The sequence below is a fragment of the Dermacentor silvarum genome, chromosome 5, assembly GCF_013339745.2.
Source record: "Dermacentor silvarum isolate Dsil-2018 chromosome 5, BIME_Dsil_1.4, whole genome shotgun sequence".
Taxonomy (NCBI): domain Eukaryota; kingdom Metazoa; phylum Arthropoda; class Arachnida; order Ixodida; family Ixodidae; genus Dermacentor; species Dermacentor silvarum.
Window position 1 is genome coordinate 128,007,524 of NC_051158.1, and position 19,522 is coordinate 128,027,045.

At 47.6% G+C, this 19,522-nt stretch overlaps 1 protein-coding gene across 1 annotated transcript in view; it reads left to right on the top strand.

The window, feature by feature from the left end:
* The first annotated feature begins 3,130 nt into the window (after nt 1-3,130).
* LOC119454410 (uncharacterized) overlaps nt 3,131-19,522 on the top strand; it is a 39,112-nt gene continuing 22,720 nt past the window's right edge. The window contains exons 1-2 of the mRNA XM_037716356.2: nt 3,131-3,216; nt 16,087-16,196. Of these exons, the coding sequence (XP_037572284.2) occupies nt 16,178-16,196 (19 nt within the window). The 5' untranslated portion in view covers nt 3,131-3,216; nt 16,087-16,177. The remainder of the gene's footprint in view (nt 3,217-16,086; nt 16,197-19,522) is intronic.

The following is a 19,522-nucleotide window of genomic DNA, read 5'->3' on the forward strand; positions in this document are numbered from 1 at the left end:
ATTTTCCAATAGCTACCTGGCCACTGCGGGATCAGTGAAAACGATCTTGCTGACAAAGCTGCCCGAGAGTCACATCAAGAACAACACAGCGTTCCCATTCCTCTTTCCAGGACAGACGCTGGAAGGCAGCTTCGTCACCTGGCACGCAAGCTCTCTTTAACAGAGTGGAACAACCCAATTATAAGGCGCACGAGGCTACACGAACTGAACCCTTCGCTCCAACTCCGACCTCCACCCGGGATTCACCGACGTGAGGCATCGCTTCTATACCGGCTGTGGTTGGGAGTGGCTTTCACGAAGGCGTACTGTGCTTTGATTGGAATGACCGAAAGTGCCACGTGCGACGTCTGCGGCAGCGAAGAGAACATGGAACATTTATTGTGTCACTGCGATCGATTGCAGTCGGAAAGACAAACTTTAACGAACGCATTGCGTCGACTTGACGACCGACCGTTGTCCGTGCAGGTGCTCCTTGAAGACCGTCCCCATCGCTCGTCAGCCCACAAAGTTGTGAAGGCACTGTTGTCTTACTTGAGGACGACTGGCCTATGTGAACGCCTTTGAATTGCTCAGGCCCTCCGCGTGCGTGCGCGAGCTCACCGTGTCCTTCCTCCCCCACCCCCTCCTCTCTCTATCTCATCTTTCTATTCCCTCTTTTCCGTCCCCCAGAGAAGGGTAGCCAAGCAGACGCATTTCTGGTTAACATCCCTGCCTTCTCTTTCTCTCCTCCTCCTCATCCTTCTAATATGATTTCGCGGCCCTATCTCGAAGCGCTTAGCGGGTACCGAAGGAAAGCCACGGAAGGAGTACACCATCCGCCAACTGAAATCACAATTTGCTCTATCGCGTATATCATCATCATCATCATAATCATCATCATCAGGAGCAGCAGCCTATATTTGTGTCCACTGCAGAACGAAGGCCTCACTCTGTGATCTCCAATTGCGCTAGCTGATTCCAATTTGCACCTGCGAAATTCCTAACTTCATCACCCCACCTAGTTTTCTGCCGTTCTTGACTGCGCTTCCCTTCTCTTGGTATCCATTCTGTAACTCTAATGGTTCACCGGTTAACCATCCTACGCATTACATGGCCTGCGCAGCTCCATTTCTTCCTGTTAATGTCAACTAGAATATCCGCTATCCGAATTTTCTCTATGATCCATCGCGTATATACGCCTGCGCGGCACACGAAGCACAGTCACTGCGTAAGCAGGTGGAGCGGCTCAAGAGTAGCTCCAATTTTGGCACCAGGCACAACGGGGTCTTCGCGGCAGTCTGTTCGCCTTGTTTTGACGAGAAGGATCTGATTGTCCGACCGGCGTCGATGGCGAGCTGCGGCTTGTCATGCTCTCTGTAAAGCAGTCTGCCGAGCCCGATGATGCCTGGTTGTAGCCGCGCTTGTAGCTCTGCGATTCGCTTCTTCAACAGCGGCTCGTACCTTGCGAGGAGCGCCATAACATGTACCGAAGAGGTATCCAGAATACGTAACACACACTCACGGTGGCACGGTATGTTGTTGTTGTTGTTTATGATGATTGATTATTGGAATCTTCAAAACGGGCTGGTGACAAATAGTCACCTAGGCTGCTTGAGTTAATCAGGTCCAGTTACATGCAGCATGCAACTGCCATATGCAACTTTAATGACGGGCGGCTGCGTTAGCAGGCGCCTTAACTAGATGGCGCCACCATAGTGGCGGAGGCTAGGGCGCGTTTATAGGGCGTTTTTCCGCTGGCTGATAGCAAGTGCTTCGGTGGATCAATGGTACAGCATCTGACTCCCGCGCAGCAGGCTCGGGTTTGATTCCGGCGGGCACCGCGTACTTGTTTTTCGCGTTTCCAGTGATAGATTTTACGGATATCGGAGGCGGCGGCAGTGGCGGACACCATCGGAAACCGAAACGGCTATTGGAATGAGTCCATAACAACTTATGCTGTAAAAAAGGGTTTATTCTCAACCAATCTGTAACCAAGTTATGACACGGCTGCGCACAGGTACGGTAGGACCATTCCATTACAGCCGAGAACTACCTCTACATTGTCGGCCATTGCTTATTTTCACCTCCGCAATAGCGCTGAAATATTAACTAAAGCTGACAAAACGTTTATGTTGTCGCAAATGCAACATCTATCTCACAAGTTTGCGGTAAGAACGTTTGCACGGGACAATTTCTAATCTCATATACGGGTATGTAATGTTAGCGCCCTGCGATCATCACGCCACGCAATTTGGTTGCTCTACAGCCGACCTTCTTTGCATCGTCCTCGTTGCATCGATGCCTTTCTATCGACGGTGCAATTCCGACCCAACCACAGCGAATACATCTAACAGAAAAGAGTCAAACGCAAGCAAGTTACATAGATGAGAGGTTGCATAGATGACAGAGGCGCCTTTTCAGATTTCCTGCAGACAGCATAGCATAGCGCTCACATCTCTCGGCCGACACTATAAGGAAACAAAACATTTTGTTTGCATATCTCTCGCTCAAATGTTCCATTAGCAACCACCAACTTGGGAGCAATCAGCCGCAATTCAGAATGTTACGACTAGAGAATTGAGCGGAGGTGCATTGGTGTTATATATTGCGGCTGCTAACGTAATAAATAACTTTAGGTCTACCCACAAGAGAAGCCGTGTTTGTAGTGTTGTATGTGGAAGCGTTAGTATATATTATAGTAAACATGCAGAAGTGCTTATAGAAGGTTTTTTTACATAAAATGTTTTCGCACATATAAACCGCATTGTCACATATAAACCGCAGTGCGTTGAAAGCCGAAAATTGCTAGAATTATGTGAAATGAGTGTCGTTTTATATCGCATTATATATTTTTGCATTCGTGTTTAACGTTATTAGAGATGATATGACGCCGCAACTGCGAGAGTTTGACATTTACATTTGTGGAAATTTCGCCAGGTATTTAATCAGAACACTCGCGCATTTGCCGGGTTTTCAATGCGAGTTGTATTGTAGAAAGCCGGCTTGCAGGTTTCTATAACATTTTCTAATGCTGTGATTTTTAAACTTCCTGCCTAGTGCTATAGCAGCAATATAATATGTAGGAAATACTGATGATCTTAGACGCTAAGGCCGCGATTTCAACCTAATGCTCATTTTAAATTTTCAGATTATACCACACTACATCAATACTGAACTTGTAAATATACCCGGATTCGCAGGACTCTTCCTGGCTGGTGTTGTAAGTGCTGGAACAAGGTAAGGACATAAAAGAGCAGACTATGCTATTTCATAATTGCAGCGGATAGGGACAATGAATCTATTGAGAAGGCACAGCGACTGCACCTAAGTTTGAGGAGCAAGATAACCTGCAAAGAACGTCATAATATTGGAGGCCTCGCGTACAAAGCTCCACAGTCTGAGAATCTTCTATTCCTACATTTATGGACAATTAAACTCAACTTTCGTACTTTTCCTAATGATTATTTCATAGGAAAAACACCGTGACTTGTTGATGTAGCTTTTATTCTTTACTTCTGTGGACTGGGGTATGTTTTCTTTTCTACGACTTGGCGAAATTGACCACGAAATTCAAGAATAACGTGTAGTCTCTCAAAAAATTGTGCAGAAATTATCGACACAATTTCCAATGTAAGCGACCAGGCGAACGCTGCTAGAAAGCTATGTGCTTTATTAAACCAATAATGCGCCAGAAAGCGTGTATTTCTGCAGCGCGGACATTCAGGTAGTGAGTGATGTTTCATCGCTTAAATGTGTAACGAACACAAACGTTAACCAGTAAATTTGTAGTGGTGTCAGAACCCTTTCCTAAAGCCGGAACAGGTTGAGAGGGCTTCCGGTCAAGAGGAAGGCAGTTCTTTTCCGAGTGCTCCACCAGAGCTTCAAAACCTTCAGGCGCCTCATAGCTATTGCGTGCCAGCACGTGCCAAGAGGCCCGGCTAATCACTTACACGCACAACGATGTCGCGCAAGCGGGTGTTAAAAGGAGCGAACCATCGCATTGTGGCCCATTGACCTATTTTTGTAACTATCGGAATAACCCTGGCTGCTTATTGTAATTTGGCGAAATATTTGTGCTGCCATTGAAAGTGCCATATTGAGAGCTCATAGGTTTGTGAGAACGCTGGTCTCACCAAAGCTTTTTTTTAATCTGATATATTTAGCATGGACGTGTTGGCGGTGAAGGTCCAACTGCAATCCACCGACGCTGCAAATGGCCGAAAGCGCCAAAGAAAGCTTTTCGCTTTATAACTTGTCCCTCACACGTCACACCTATGCGCAGTTTTTAGGGGCGAAGCTCCTTAGGGTGTGGGTCGTTCCCTCCTCTGTAGTAGTAGTAGTAGTATGTAGCCACCTCTAGTTTATGAATTGCTCAAAAGATGGCGTTGTGTGTCCGTACGTGAAAGAGACGCCGCATGTAGTTTTAAGAAGTGTTCACTAGAAGTCCGTAGCTCTGGTTGGCATGGAGACCGCTATGTATGTCTGTATACGCATATATACATATTATGTATATGTATAGTATAACCGGAAGCCAACTTCCGCTTCCGTTTCCACTTCAGGTTCCGCTTACGGTTCCGGAAGCCAGCTTCCGGCTTCCGGAGAACGCTTCCGGCGTTTTTCTCTCTCGTCCGTAGCTAGGTGCGCTGCGGTGAACAAGGGCGTTCGTTCCCGACGCGCGCTCTCTTTCTCTCTCGTTCCCGACGCGCGCTCTCTTTATCTCTCGTCCGTAGCTGTGGTTTACCCGAATGATCCCCCGGTGCTTCGCCCACTCATCATCATTCACTTCGTGGATATGCTGTGATTTTTTTACAGGGTGTTTCCTGGTCTTTAGCTTTGCCGTGAGAGGAGATAAAAATCCTTTGACTTATCTTTGGCTACATTTCAAAGGATTTTGTTTTGTCATTTGGCCTTTTTTGTATCTGGGCAGTTAAGCATAATCTTTTGTCAGTTGTTACATCTCTACATGATTAGGAATATTTCTTCAACATGTAACTTCATGTGGTGGCGGGGAGCCGAGGTAGGACACTGGGTTTCTAACCTGAAGGTCGTAAATCGGAATCCTCGTCCAGTATGCTACGTTTTCAGACTATGAGTTGCCCCTGGCAGTGGCAAAAAATGTCGAGAGGCAATGGGGCTATGCTAGTCCAGGTGCAACCAGATTAGAAAGGCCCACTAAGCTTCAGCAAATAAACTCTCGCACCCGAACAGTAATTGGCCTACCTGGTCCAATATTCGATCCGTACATCCCTCAGGGCACTTGCAGTTATCCCATGAACTTCAATACTCAGCGGCTGCGCAGCACTTGACCAAGGCAGTGGTCAGTCCTGCGACGCCGCAGAGGGTGCTAAAGATGTCTGGATCCGGACAGGCAACCACTGGAGACAGAACGCGGGAAGGTTTAACACGCGAACCATATCGAGTGAGGCTAGCTTATGAAGACTCTTTGAGGAATCATCAGACATTGCATGGATTATTGCCATGTTCCTGGCCGTGTTCTCTGGTACTGATGTCTTCCAGCTAAGAGAGAGTACGAAGTAGGATTTCTGATCCATAAGGACATAGCGGACAACATCGATAAATCCTATATCATTAATGTGAGGGTAGCGGACTTCCCAATCAAGCTATATGGGAAATATCGATTAAAGCTAGCACAAGCCTACCCTCCAACCTCAGGTCATCATGATGAAGAAATGGAAATGGTTTGTGAAGCTGTGGATTTTGCAATAACAACAGGTAATATCTAGTATACTGTTGTCATTGGCGACTTCAATGCAAAAGTGCGGAAAAAGCAAGCTGGAGAAGAAGCAATTGGCAACTACGTCATCGGCTCTAGGAACACTAGAAGAGATATGTTTGTAGAATTCGCGGAAAGGAATAGACTCCAAATAAGGAATAACTTCTCCAGCGAGCGCTGTAACAGGAATTCGGCCTGCAAAAGCTCTAATAGAAAAACAAGAGATGAAATATATTTTTATGTTCTCTGCCGATCCCAGCATAGTGTAGGATGTAGAAGTGTTAGGTAGGGTTAAGTGCACTGACCATAGGTTAGTGAGGTTTAGGATTTCTCTCAATTTAAAGGGAGCAAGAGTAAAATTAGTCAAGAGGAAACAGGCCAATATAGTAATAATAAAAGCAAGCGAATTCAGGCTGGTACTCGCAAACAAATAAGCAGATTTATAACAGGAAGATGAAGATAACAGAGGTAAGACATGAAACCGTAATTATGCTGATGTAAGAAGCTGAAATTGAAGGGGGACGTAAGGCACCAAGGCAACCAGTAAGTAAGCTCTCCCAAGTAACAAATAAGCTAATGTCAATAGGACAAAACACGAAGATATATAACCCAAGAGATGAGATAGAATTCGTTGAACTGTCAAAACTGATCAACACGAAGAAAGTAAAGGGTGTTCTAAATTATAACGTGGGAAAGATTGAGGAAGCAGTAAAAAATGACCACAGGGTGAAATCAGTGGGAAGAAAACTTGGCACAAGACAAGGCAAGACGTATGTGCTGAAAGATAACCAGGGTAGGGTCATAAGCGATTTTGATGATATAGTAAAAGCAGCAGAATAATTCTGTAATGACCTATACACTGCAGTAGCCCGAGAATTCACGCTACCTTGAATAAAGTATTGTATAAAGTAGTGATGTATAGGAAGGAGGGGCTCCTCTTGAAACTAGCGATAAAGTCAGAATGGCCTTGCCAGACATCACCTAAGGAAAAGCGGCAGGAGAAGATCGATTGGCAGTCGTATAAGTGAAACATGGAGGAGATATGCTTTAAAACCTTGCGCCCCTCTATACGCAATGGCTAACGACTTCAAGTTTACCAGAGAGATGGAAGTATCCCAACATTATACTAACCCATGAAAAGGGTGACGTTAACAATTTGAACAGTTATGGGCCTATTAGCTTGCTTTCAGTTTTGTATAAAGTATTTTTTCAATAAAATCAGGGCAACGCTAGAGTTCAATCAACCAAGACAACAGGCTGGCTTCACCAAGGGTTATTCTACAGTGGAATAAATTCGTGTCATTTATCAGGTAATAGAGAAATCTCCGGAATTTTGTGAACGTCTCTATATGGATTTCATAAATTAGGAAAGCGCATTTGATTCAGTAAAGATGCCTGCAGTCATGGAGGCATTGCCTAATCAAGGATTACACCAGGCATACGTGAATATTGACACGTATACATGTTTTTCTTTCACCGGTGGCCGCTTTCCACCGGCTAAGAAATGCTATCGCTCGGCGCAGGACGCGCCTGTATAGGAAGTTTCTGGAACGTTATCGATGCTTCTTTCCGTTGCCTGTTTTCACCGACGCTTATGTTATCTGATTGTATGACCGAGGCGAATTGTCTAGAACTTTCTGGAAGACCAGCGGGCATCAGGGATTAATCTCGAACCTTCGATGACTCAGGTATAAAAGCCGACGCGTTTCGCCGCTGATCAGATTTTCGACGATCGCCGACTGTGTTCGCCGCTATCATTGTGCTTTGAGTGTAGCTTGCTTTTGTGGGCACAGGTTCGCCCAATCAACAACCAGTTTCGGCATACACAGTTTTACGACTGTTTACTTCAGCGTCATTACTACGTGACAATATATTGGGAAATATCTACAAAGATTCCGCAGCTACCTTAGTTTTCCCCAAGGAAAGTAGAAACTTACCTACAAAGAAAGGGATCAGGCAAGGAGACACAATCTATCCGATGCTATTCACTGCATGCTTGAAAGAAGTATTCAATCTCTTAGACTAGGGATGCTTAGGAGTTAGAATCAACTCCGAATATCTCACCAACCTTCGGTTTGCAGATGACATGGTCCTATTCAGCAACAATTGGCACTTATTACAGCAAATGATTGAGGACCTTCACCGAGAAAGTGTATGAGTTGGATTGAAGATTAATGTGCAGAATACAGCGATAATGTTCGATAGCCTGGCAAGGGAACAACAATTCAGGATCGACATTCAGCCTCGAGAGTCTTTACAGGAGTACGTTTATCGAAGTCAAGTACTCGTAGGAGGCCCTGATCATGAGAAGGAAACTTACAGAATAAAAATGGGTTGGAGTGCATATGGCAGGCATTGCCAAATCCTGTATTAGGTGTAACATTAAGAGACAGGAAGAGAGCGGAAACCGAACGGGGACAGCTGATATTCTAATTTACATTACGAGCAAAAAACGGCAGATCCCACGCCCTGCGGGAATCAATGTTATGCGAAGCAATGTACGGGGAGTCTACCAAGTTAACGAAACGACCATGCGAGCGCCAAGACGTAGGCGGCTGTTTCATAACCTAGATGACACGGATGTGATGAGATTCATGTCATGCGTCCTCAGGAGTCCCTTTAGTTACGCATAAGATACCTTAAAGCGAAATCCTTATCTTAAGTACCATCAACCACTTAGTACCATATCCGAACCCCTTCCATTGGTTTGTTAGTGTTAATCTTTTTTGCTGAGTCATTGTCATTTTTGCTGAGACACGCTCACGACTGTGACTTCTACTATGATGCTTCAGTGTTTCCTTCACTTAGTACCCACGTCCGAACCCATTCAGTTTATTTAGTGTCAATCTTTTCTCGCTGAGGCGTCATTTTTGCTGAGTCATGCTCATGACAGTTCTAGCATCATCCTTTAGTGTTTCCTTCACTTAGTACCCACGTCACAACCAATATCAGTAGATTTTGAGTCTTAATATTTTTTCGCTGAGTCATTGTCATTTTGGCTGAGTCATGTTCATGACTATGACTTCTACCATCATGCTTTAGTGTGTCATTCCCTTAGTACCCACGTCCGAACCCGGTTCATTTCAGTGGCTTTTGAGTGTTCATCTTTTTTCGCTGAGCCATTGTCTTTTTTGCTGAGTGATGCTCATAACCATGACTTCCACCACCATGCTTGAGTGTTTCATTCGCTTAGTACCCACGTCCAAACCCATTCCAGTGTCATGGCATGCGTGTCATGACCTAAATTTATGTTCATCATACACTGTGCCAATTTTGGTCCATACCAAGTTAACGAAACAACCGTGAGAGCACAAAGTCGTAGGCGGCTAGATAGATAGATAGATAGATAGATAGATAGATAGATAGATAGATAGATAGATAGATAGATAGATACGGTCAAAGTGGTAAATGTTCGCCAAGAAACGCTTCGCATTTAAAACAAACTGCTCCAAGCGCCGGGCCCTTTTTGTCGCAAAAAGCGCATGCTTCTTCGCTTCCCCACAAACGGCTCACAAGCGCAATCAAACACGCAAGCCCAGCTGTGTACTCGGGCCAATCCGCCTTCTCATTGAGTATGTCTTCTCACAGTCTGGTTATGCTCAGACTTAATCCTGGCAAGCTACCAAAAGCAGCCAAGCGGCATCTTTTACTGCCTGCTCTGCTCACGGTACGCATACCCACGCACCTCGCTTCCTCAGTCCTCGCAGAAGACATCAACCAAACATCTGCCACGGAGAATGTCCCGTCCAAGCAAGAACCCTCTCAAGCTCGCAAAGCACCTTTGACACTCTGTCGCATGTCGCCATTATGGACGCACTCCGTGCCATCTGTTTGTGTGACCGCCTCCTTGCCTAAGTGTCCGCTTTCCGCGACAGCCGCTCTTTTTCGTGCGCGTCGGAGGCTGTACGAGTTTACCTCGCTCCGTTTCTGTTGACGTCCCTCAAGGCACCGTACTCAGTCCTTTTTTTTCAAAGCGAAGCTGTATACCTCTCGTTGGTCGGAAAATTTCATGGCGTAAACACAAAACTCCATACCCCATACCAGCTGTGCAATAGCTTCGTGGAGCTGGGGGAGAGCTGAGAGAGAGTGAAAGCAGATTATAAATATACCATCGCGCCCCTCTTTCTCTTCACAACGACAATCTCTCTCATAGCAGATGCGGGGTGGAGAGGAGTGGTGAAGGAATGTGGTAGTGGGACGCGTAGAGCTGCTGACGACGTCGGTTTTGTTTCCCCGCGTTCGCGCCGAACGCGCCTGGTGTCCGTGACTGCAACGATGCCTCTGGCGGCGACTCGGCAGGTTTCCACCAGGCACCTGGACACTAGTTGCTTCCGAAAGACCGAAGCGAGAGCTAGGGAAGTTGAAACCAAGTGCCGCAGAAGAGAACATCCCGAGTTTAGATTGAGGGAAGCCGAGAGTTCGCCTAGGCGAAGAAATGAAGAACGGGAGGCTTTTGAACGTGGTCGGTTGAATTCATCGCCATACTACGCAGAACTTCGCGAAGAAATCCTGAGCGCCAGGAACTGAGTGTGTGGTTTGCTATTACTTTGCTAGGCTTTCCCCAGCTCCGGTAGCATAGCCACGCGTGATTTTTTTAATCTCGTACTTGCGCGCATCATTGACTTTATCTCTCGTGCCCTCCCCTTTGATGTCCGCCTTGCAGTTTATGAGGATGAATTGTCTGTCCTCGCGTGCAGACCCACTTCAAGTTGGAAGCAAGTCCGTCAAACCATCCAATGCGCCATCCACGATGTCGACTCTTACCTCACCGGCATAGGACTTAACCTACCGCCAAGCAACACTGAGGCCCTTCTCATACATCCCCACTTCCTTGGGCGCTACCAAAATCCTTCCCTCAGTCTGCGAGGTGTACTTCTCTCATGGTCAGCTAGAGATCGCAACTTGGGCGTCCTCATTGACCGCATACATAGCTGGAAACGAGCCATAGCTGCTCTTCGCAAGGGCTCACCTAAAGTTACAAAATGCCGCGCGCTCCTTCCTCGCTCGAGGCCGCAGGTGTTCACCGCAACTGGCCCTTAGGGTGTACAATGCCGTTGCCACCTCAAGATGCCTCTACGGTCTCCCTTTGGCGCTCATGAAACCCACCTAATGGGAAACTCTCGACACCCATCACAGAGAAGTCATTCGACAGCTCTACAGCCTCCCACGCACGTCGCAAATAGGCCCCGCTTGCGGAAACCAAGTACTTCCCCCTCTCCCTCAAAGCAAAATGGGACGATCTTAACCACGTTGAGCGTCTCCAACGCACCCGACAAGGATACAAACTTGTTTCGCGGCTGCACTCTTTCACCCACTTCGGTATAGGACGGTGCGCAGCAGACTTTCACTCCTTCGTAAAAGTCGCCCCTGACTGTGGCTGGCTTCCCGCCACTCTCCACCTTCACCGCCCGCCCGTCCTTCATAGCACGATTCGCGGGGTTAGGAGCAAGCGGAACACCCCCGCTTGCTCTATTCTGCAAGAAGTCGCCGACACATTTGAGGAAAGAACCTCCGACCGTGTTCAAATCTTTACGGACTGCTCGGTTCTCAAGGACGGTTCCGCAGCAGCAGCCTGTACTATCCCAGAGCCGTCAATTCCAAAAGTGTGCCGCCTCCGCTGCAGTTGATCTTCAACTCTGGCCGAACTCACGTCACTCGACCTGGCTGCCGACCTTCTACTTGAACACGTCCTTCCAGCTGTTGCCATACTTACCGACTCCCGTGCGGCTTTACAAACGCCCATGAAAGGAGAATGAGGCCCTCTCATAGAGCAACGACTTTCCATGAAGTTTGCAAACGCGCAACAAATGGGATGTGACCTCGTTCTCCAGTAGGTTCCTTTCCACGTCGGTATTCGCGGAAACGAGCTGGCTGATGTCCTAGCCAAAGAGGCAGATGCCCCTGACGTGCCACACACTAACTTTGTGTTTATTTTTGACGGTGCACGGCACGTTATCTCTGACGCCCTCGGAGCTAAGCATACCGACGCGCGAGTCGCATCTGGCTCTCCGCACAGTCCTTTAAGGTACGTCCACACTAGCGACAAAAACGCGCGCGACACGCCGCACGCGGCAAGCTCCCGCGCGGCAAACTCGCGCGGGCAAGTCTACACTCGCGTTTTGCGGCACGCGGCAACGGCGCGTGGAGTGCCGCGTTGTCTCGTTCCATTCGATACTTCTCCTGACAACGTGCTCTCCGTTCCGCCGGTTTCGTGTTCCATTGGAAGTGTCTGTGTTTCTTTGCGCCACTGCCGGCCACGTTCAGCCATATCGGATACGGACGCGGAGCTACTGGTGACTGTGAACACTATAATACTTATTTGTTCTTTACTTGTGCAACGTCGACGTGCCAGAAAGCGGACGAGAAAGTTTTGGGTGCGCCCTATATCGCGGTACAGGGACACTGAGAGCCAGGCGCACACTCTGCTTTCCCGCATGTGCCAGCGGTTGGCACGCAGCTCCTTGTCCTTAAAATCGACGTTCGATTTGTCATAGAGGCACGCATATCCGCGAACGGTTTCCAAAAACGACTCCATCGAGAGGCGAATTCTTCGTCGACGTCTCGGTGGCGGCGTGGGAAGGCTTAACAAAAACAGCCCCCTTGACTGGACATGGCCTCTGAGATTTTACGACGTGCGCGTCACTGTTCGATCTTAGAGCCCATGCATTATGATTATGATTCGGCAGGTGGCGCCACAACTGCGCAGCTCGCCTCTGATTGGTGCTCGTTTTGCGGCTGCCGCAAAAAATGGGTCTCGCACCCATTCGAGCGTTTGCCGCGCGTTGCTGCCGCTTTTCGTGAATCTTGCCGCGCGCGGCGTGTCGCGCGCGTTTTTGTCGCTAGTGTGGACGTACCTTTACCGAAGTTGGAGCTCTCCCGAGCCGACCGGGCCTTTCTGTGGGTGCGCGCCGATCGCTGTGTGTGCGAGTGAAAGCGTAAGGGAGGAAGGCAGGCCAACAGCGCGGTCTTCTTTCGCGCGCAAAGCACGGGGGTGAGGTGACCGAGAGGGAGGGTGTGTGTGTGTTGTGCTCGGTCGGCTGCTGCCGATAGCGCGGCCGCGCGGCCGCCGTATCTAGAAAGCAATGTGTGATGTGGGCGAAGTGTGTGCCAGTGCGGGCCTCATCTTCAAAGCTATCTGCCATGGGGAGAAAGTGGATGCGCCGAGTGCCGGTTAAAACCCCTATATATATATATATATATATATATATATATATATATATATATATATATATATATATAAAGTAGCGACACTCTCCTCGTCCGCCTTCCCTCCTCTTCGTTTCTGCTCTCTTTCGCGCTCCTCTTTCGACCGTTGCGCCGCCTACACCGTTTGAAACACGTGCACTTGTTTATCTTTCGCCGCTGATCAGATTCGACAATCGCTGACTGTTGTATTCGCCGCTATCGTTGTGCTCCTCGCCAGTCGGTAGAAGCTTCTCGGGCGAAAGTGGCGATGGAGCGTGATCGTAAACAAGCGCAGCCAGCGCCCGGGGGTTCGACGGTCAACGTGATGCCATTAGGCCAATACCGACGCGGCGTCGGCCTCGGACAGGGTGTGCGAGGAGGCGGCGGCATTCTTCAAAGCGTGACGCTACTTTTTACATATAGGGGCTTTAGTGCCGGTAACTTCGTATGCGCTGTGCTTTCGACGTTTAGTTCGCGTTGAAGCAAGGCAAGAGACAGCATGAAGGTTAATTTGCCCGCTGCTGCTGGCGCACTTTCTCACTCCGGCATTTTCACAGTGAGTTTCCGCGGTCATCGAGGGAGATGTGTTCATGTTTACCTGTGCGCACGTGACGTCGTGCTTGTCTATTTAGTTAGTAAGCAAATGCTTACAACTTAAGAGGGCCAATAAACTACTCTCCTTGCTTCCTATACATCTCTACTTATTTGCTATCGCAATCGATGCTTCGCATTTTGGGCGAAACTGCGACTTTTTTTTCTTGCCAGGATATTGAAGACTACTTTTGTCTTCTACATATTATTCTTAAGCCCACTCTTATTACACTTTCTTGGTTAAGGTCGTCAACCATTTTTTTGCAACTTGTTGTCAGTGTAACTGAGGGAGGTCAAGTGAAGGGAAGCGTAGTCGAGGACTGCAGAAAATTAGCTGGGATGATGGAATTATGAAATTTGCAGGGGCGAGTGGGAACCAGCTAGCGCAAGACGGGCAATTACAATTCGCTGGGCGATGCCTTCGGCCAGCAATGAACATAAAAATAGGCTGATGATTACATGAAATACCTACACTAACGTTTATTCATTAACAAGTTAGAAGCAGTTGAAAGTTGTGTCGCACGTCTTGCAACTAATTCATGCCGTCGTTAAGCGTGAGACCCGGCTCGTTGGTAATGTTTTTTAAAGATAGCGACACAGCGGACGGAGGATAGAAACAAGGAGTGAACGAGTCTAAGAGAGCTTCCCTTTTTCCGTGGTTGTGTTCATTCATGCATTCTTTCAGTACTCCATCCGCTGTTGCCCTGTTTCTGTCATGCAACGAGAGTGTTACCACCCTGAAAACTTGTTTATCTTGGGGTACATTATAAACACGCCGCCGAAGTACTGGAGACCTCCCACATACTATTCTCAAAGAAAGAATTACACTAAGAACATCAGAGAGATTCAGTCACGCGCCGCCGTTTTCAAGGCACTTCTTTTATCCGCGACATCGTTATGATACGTACTCATTATGCTGAATTGTTCACTCATAACACTACGCCAAGGCAACCTATTATAATTGCGCCTTTCGAGATTTGACTAACACGTGCGATTGGTACTTTATGACACTATCGTTACATCTTTGCGTTTTCCCCCGTATGTAGTTAATATTGCCCTCTTGGCCCATGGAATAATCCTAATGAAGGAAACACATACATATCGTAAAGAGACTGACAGCCGGCCGTCGGCCAGGACGCCTCTTTTGCTCCAATTTTATTCTCATCGGCTCCTCCCTGCCAGAGCTCCTCAATTCGGCCACACGGCGTTCGCTCAGCTGAATCAAAAGAAGCACAGCGCTGTCACTTCTCACAGAGAATCGCTTTTTTTACTTGGTACACGTGCATGTCAAATTATTTTTTCATGCGTCTTTCTGAGCCGATTTCATACGTTCTACATACAACGCGCCAAGTATTCGGGCACATCCTTTCCATGATCACAGAAGCCATAGTCAGAGGAAGTGATAGTGCTTACCATAAACTCCAGATCGTCCCGTGTAACATCAAGGAGGCCAACAGTCAAAGGAGGAACACGGGTTGCTTACTGACAGCATGAGGCGTGGAATAAAAGGTTGTCGCGTATTATAACCCTGATTAGAGTGCGTCAAAAATAAAAACAGTGCACCACAAGAAAGAAAGTGTGGCTTGTCTTGTTTTAGAAAACAAATGACTAGCTGTTGCGACGGCCGAGAAGAAACCACCAGTTGACATTTACAACTTGTTGGCAAACTGTCATGGTTGTGTCGACTACTACTGCTCTGGCATTGCCTGCGCCAAGTGTTTACCTATCTTATATTTTACTTCAGCAATATCAGTGGCCACACAATGAAATAAGTATCTTCAGTGTTGTGTATAGTGTTCCACTGCTTGTAACGCCAAGCCTTTGCTACCTGCGAAGCAAGCTGCAAGTTGTTGAGTTTAACTGCTTCTCAGTATACGTAACAAGCTGCGCAATATAATCCTAGTAGCCGGATCTGGAACTACTGATTCAGAGGTGAAGGTCTGAAATTCCTCGCTGACAACCGAGAAGTCACGATTCCGAATCACGAAAGCGGCGCGAAGCTTTCGTCTTGCTTCGCCGTCGCTCTGTTTGTTTATCTTACCATGGTGTCACATATTTTTAAGAATTAGTAATGTGGTGAAAATTACATGTTTCCAACAATTTGCAAATCATAACCAAATAAAGCCAACAGACAACGAAGCCAATGAAAGCATAGGGGAAATTAAGTGTATTTGAAAGTGGAATGCAGAAAATATTAAGGAAAAGGGAAATAAAAGTGGACGAAAAGATAACCTGTGGCCGGCGGGAGCCGAACCCGCAACCTCCGCCTTACGCGTGCGTTGCAATACCAATTGTGCAACGGCGACGGCCATCAATTCGTCCACTAACTTGGGTATTTAGGTTTTTACTAGATCTAGCCCTAGGAGTGTTAGCCAGCGCCACCACCGATGCTTTCCTTAGCTTCGTCGTCTGTTGGCTTTATGTGGTTATCATTAACAAAATCGAGGCCCTCGGTTCCCATTCTTCTTTCAACATTTTGCAAGCATTTTACTGATTGTTCATGAGGGTTCGCACAAATTAAACGAAATACAGCAGTTTGATGTGAATAGCTTTCAGCAGATGCAAGTCCTGACAAAAAATTGTTTCCTCCCATGCAGCACAATATCATCAGCGATAAATTCACAAGCAGCGATCCTCTACGTCGACGTCATCGCTCACGGATACAAAAGAGCAGACGAGCACGTCTTGATGATTACACGCAGCACCGGTTAAGTATAGACCTCTTTTTGTCTTTGTACCTAACATGGATATCCCGCAGGGTAACTTATTTCGTTAACAATAATTTTAATACACGTTGTCAGTGGTTACCAATCAAGAGCTATTCATATTTTAATTCATAAAGAGGCCCTGAAACACTATTTCAGCATAGTAAGAAAAGGTTGCCGCATAGGCTGCTTTGAACATGTGAGTCAGACAAATGCAAATACACTGCGTGCAGCAACGAATTTAAAATCTCGTGTAAAAACAGCGAAAAACCACTTGCTCCATCTTCCACAATGACGTCCTGTGGCGTCATCCAAAGCAGCTGGGCCTGCAACGTTATTGGCTGATTTTGTAATTGAAAATTTTAAAATAAATAGATGAAAAAAAATGGCTGCCCCTTCGACTCCGTGAAGATGGTCGAACAGCGAAGTTGTACATTCTCGGTCGCTTGGCTGGCCCAAACTCCGGTACTTGTGGCGGATGGGACCCGTGCGACGGCGTTACTAGCGCGTTCCTCATGACCTGAGCAATGTCACGCTGGCGCTCACGTCGGGCGGCTTCTTCTTCGGGAGTATAAGCAGTCTTGGCCATTATCGAAGAAAAATGTGGAGCAAGGACTGACTTCTATTGTTTACACCTAACCGACCCTCTCAGTGACTTACTTTTCGCAAACAATCATTCACTTCCTGACTCACTCGCCCCCTTCTAGACGCGGCGCAGCTGCCTATCTCACTCACGCCCCTCTCGCTCCCAGGTCACGTGACCAGCCTGACGCCAAGCATCACGATGGCACAGGGTCGACCAAGAACAGCTCCGCTGTTAAAATATTGTTACCTGAAAATAGGTTTAAAATATATTTATAGGGATATTTACAATGTGGTTACTGGCATACAAAACATACAAGATGGCAACACCAATCCGCGCGCCATCAGGGAGCGTCGTCGTCTTCCGTACTGTCCTCAGCTTCGTCTCGAGAAGCGCTTGGTAACGCGAACTCCGACGCCGAAGGCGCCGTGACGGTGCTGGCTTGATCGCCCGAGTTGTATCGCTTGAGGCGGGTGGCGTGTGCTACATGGGTGGAAGGTCGAGACGTGCTCGAATCGAGAGGCGTGACCCCATATGTGACGTCGGTCACTTGGCGCAAGGCCCGTTACTGGCCAGAGTAAGGCGAAATGAACTTTTCGCAAAGGCCAACTCGTCGCGACGGTGTCCAAAGAAGGACCCTATCACCAGGGTTGAAGGGGGCATCGCGGTGGCGGGCATCATAAAACACTCGTTGCTCGTCCTGCGAAGCGGTAAGGCGCAGGCGTGCAATCTGACGTGCCTCTACAGCTCTGAAGATGGCGTCACGGGCGTATTCTGACGACGAGTCGAGAAGGACGGGAAGGAGGGTGTCAAATGGCAGCGTGGGATTTCTTCTGTACAAGATGTAAAACAATATGTATGTCTGCCAACTCAAGAATGCAGAAAATCAGTTCATATTTACACTGAGCGTGGCTGCGTCAACTGCCCGTGGACGCCGATATGGAAGAGGCATGCTGCGTATCGCAGTCTCCCGTGGCCGCCACAGTGTTTCGCGACAAGCCCTCGCGCCAATGCGACACTCTACTTTTGGCCGGGGATTTGCTATGTTGCTTTCTCTGCTGTGTAAGTTTCCAGAGCGCTAGAGACGAAGAGAAAACAGGGTGAAATGCAGGTATCATTGCGATAACTCCCCTTACATTTGAAGGATTCGAACCATTTTTCGCGGCATGGTATTCGTAAGACGACGTCCTTCTATTGGTGAAACCATTCTCAGATTAGTTGGAAATTGTTTCGAGGCCACTTGGATAAGAAGCGCAATGAAGTGTGGAATATGTCTCTCGGTTGGGCGTGAGGTTATGTAGTGTTTCAATCACGTATATCTTACGTTCAGTACCATGATCGCTTTTTATGGGTGGTTGGAGGTACCATGTAACGATATTTGCAACAAATAAAAGAGCATGCCTCATTGCAGGTACTATATTGCAATATTGAAAAAAGAACATCATTTCTTTTCTTTTCTTGAAGTCGACATGTACATTTCAAGCTTTAGCCTAAAAATCATTCGAACCGCTGAACTCGAATAATACGCTCTATTTGATGGTAGCAACCGTCCGGATACGTCAGCTGGTGTCTCCCTTAAAATTATTCTTCATAATATCGCGATAGGAAACTAACGTCCCGCGAATACGTCGCAAACAATGTTCATAGCTTGCACATTTGCGAATTCGTTCTAATCTGAAAAAAATGGAAGCCGATCCACGAAGTTAATGCTGATGATGGAGCGAAGCTCCTTGGACGATTACGGCTGCTGCCCGAGCTTTGGCTTCGGGGTCTTGCTGCCGTTGCCGGCGTGCTGCTGCTTCTCGTGCTCGTAGCTCGGGGTTAGCTTTGCGGCACTCCTGTTGGGCTGCCGCGTCTCGTTCTCGAAGTGTAGGATCAGAGTCACGACGTTTGCGCTTACGTTCGCGCTCCTCCATATTGCAGTGCTAAGTGTAGCGACAGCGGCGCGGCGCCGGCGCAACACCTGCGCGCGGTCGGTATGCGCGCTGCGTGTGCTCTGCGAACGGTTCTGCGCATGACGTCGTGCGCTTGCTGGGAGAGGGGATTGCGGAGCAGTGCCGGCGCAGCGCAACACCTGTGCGCTGTCGTATGCGCGCTGCGTGCGCGACGGGGAGCTACGACGACGACGGCGACAACGGACATCATGAGAGCCTAAGGAGCTTCGCTCCTAAAAAAAGAAACATTCGGTGAAGTGGTGTAAAATGCAAATACATTTCGATAGAAGGCCTTTGAGAGAGGACGGGCGAAAGTCGTACAGGTCGCTGTTGAATTCGTGGCCACACTACGTAAGCAGTTATCTTCGACAGTGCTCACGTCGTGGTTCCCTGGAATCCTTTTGGTTAGCCAATATGTAAAAGACTGGAAATTTGCCCGGCTTTTCGCTGGTGTTGCCTCGTAGTTTCCGGAAATCTCAATGCTGATGAAAAAAAGTATACGCAGAAACTCCACTGGAGTTGTCTAAGTATGCGTCAGTATTGTGCCACTTCTTATCTTCATACAGCCGAGGACATCATCTTATAAAACTTGATGCAACCAGTATGAACAGTTATCAACCCTTATCACACGTTATCAATATTATCGCACTGCATCCTCTCACATCAACCCTTATCGGCTGCTATTTACCTTATTGGACTCGATCTGACCCTTTGCGGGTTTTATCAATCTTATCATAATTGATCAAATCCTTATCAACCTTAATATGTCTTTGTCCACATCTACGGCATGATCTGACCCTTATAAACCTTT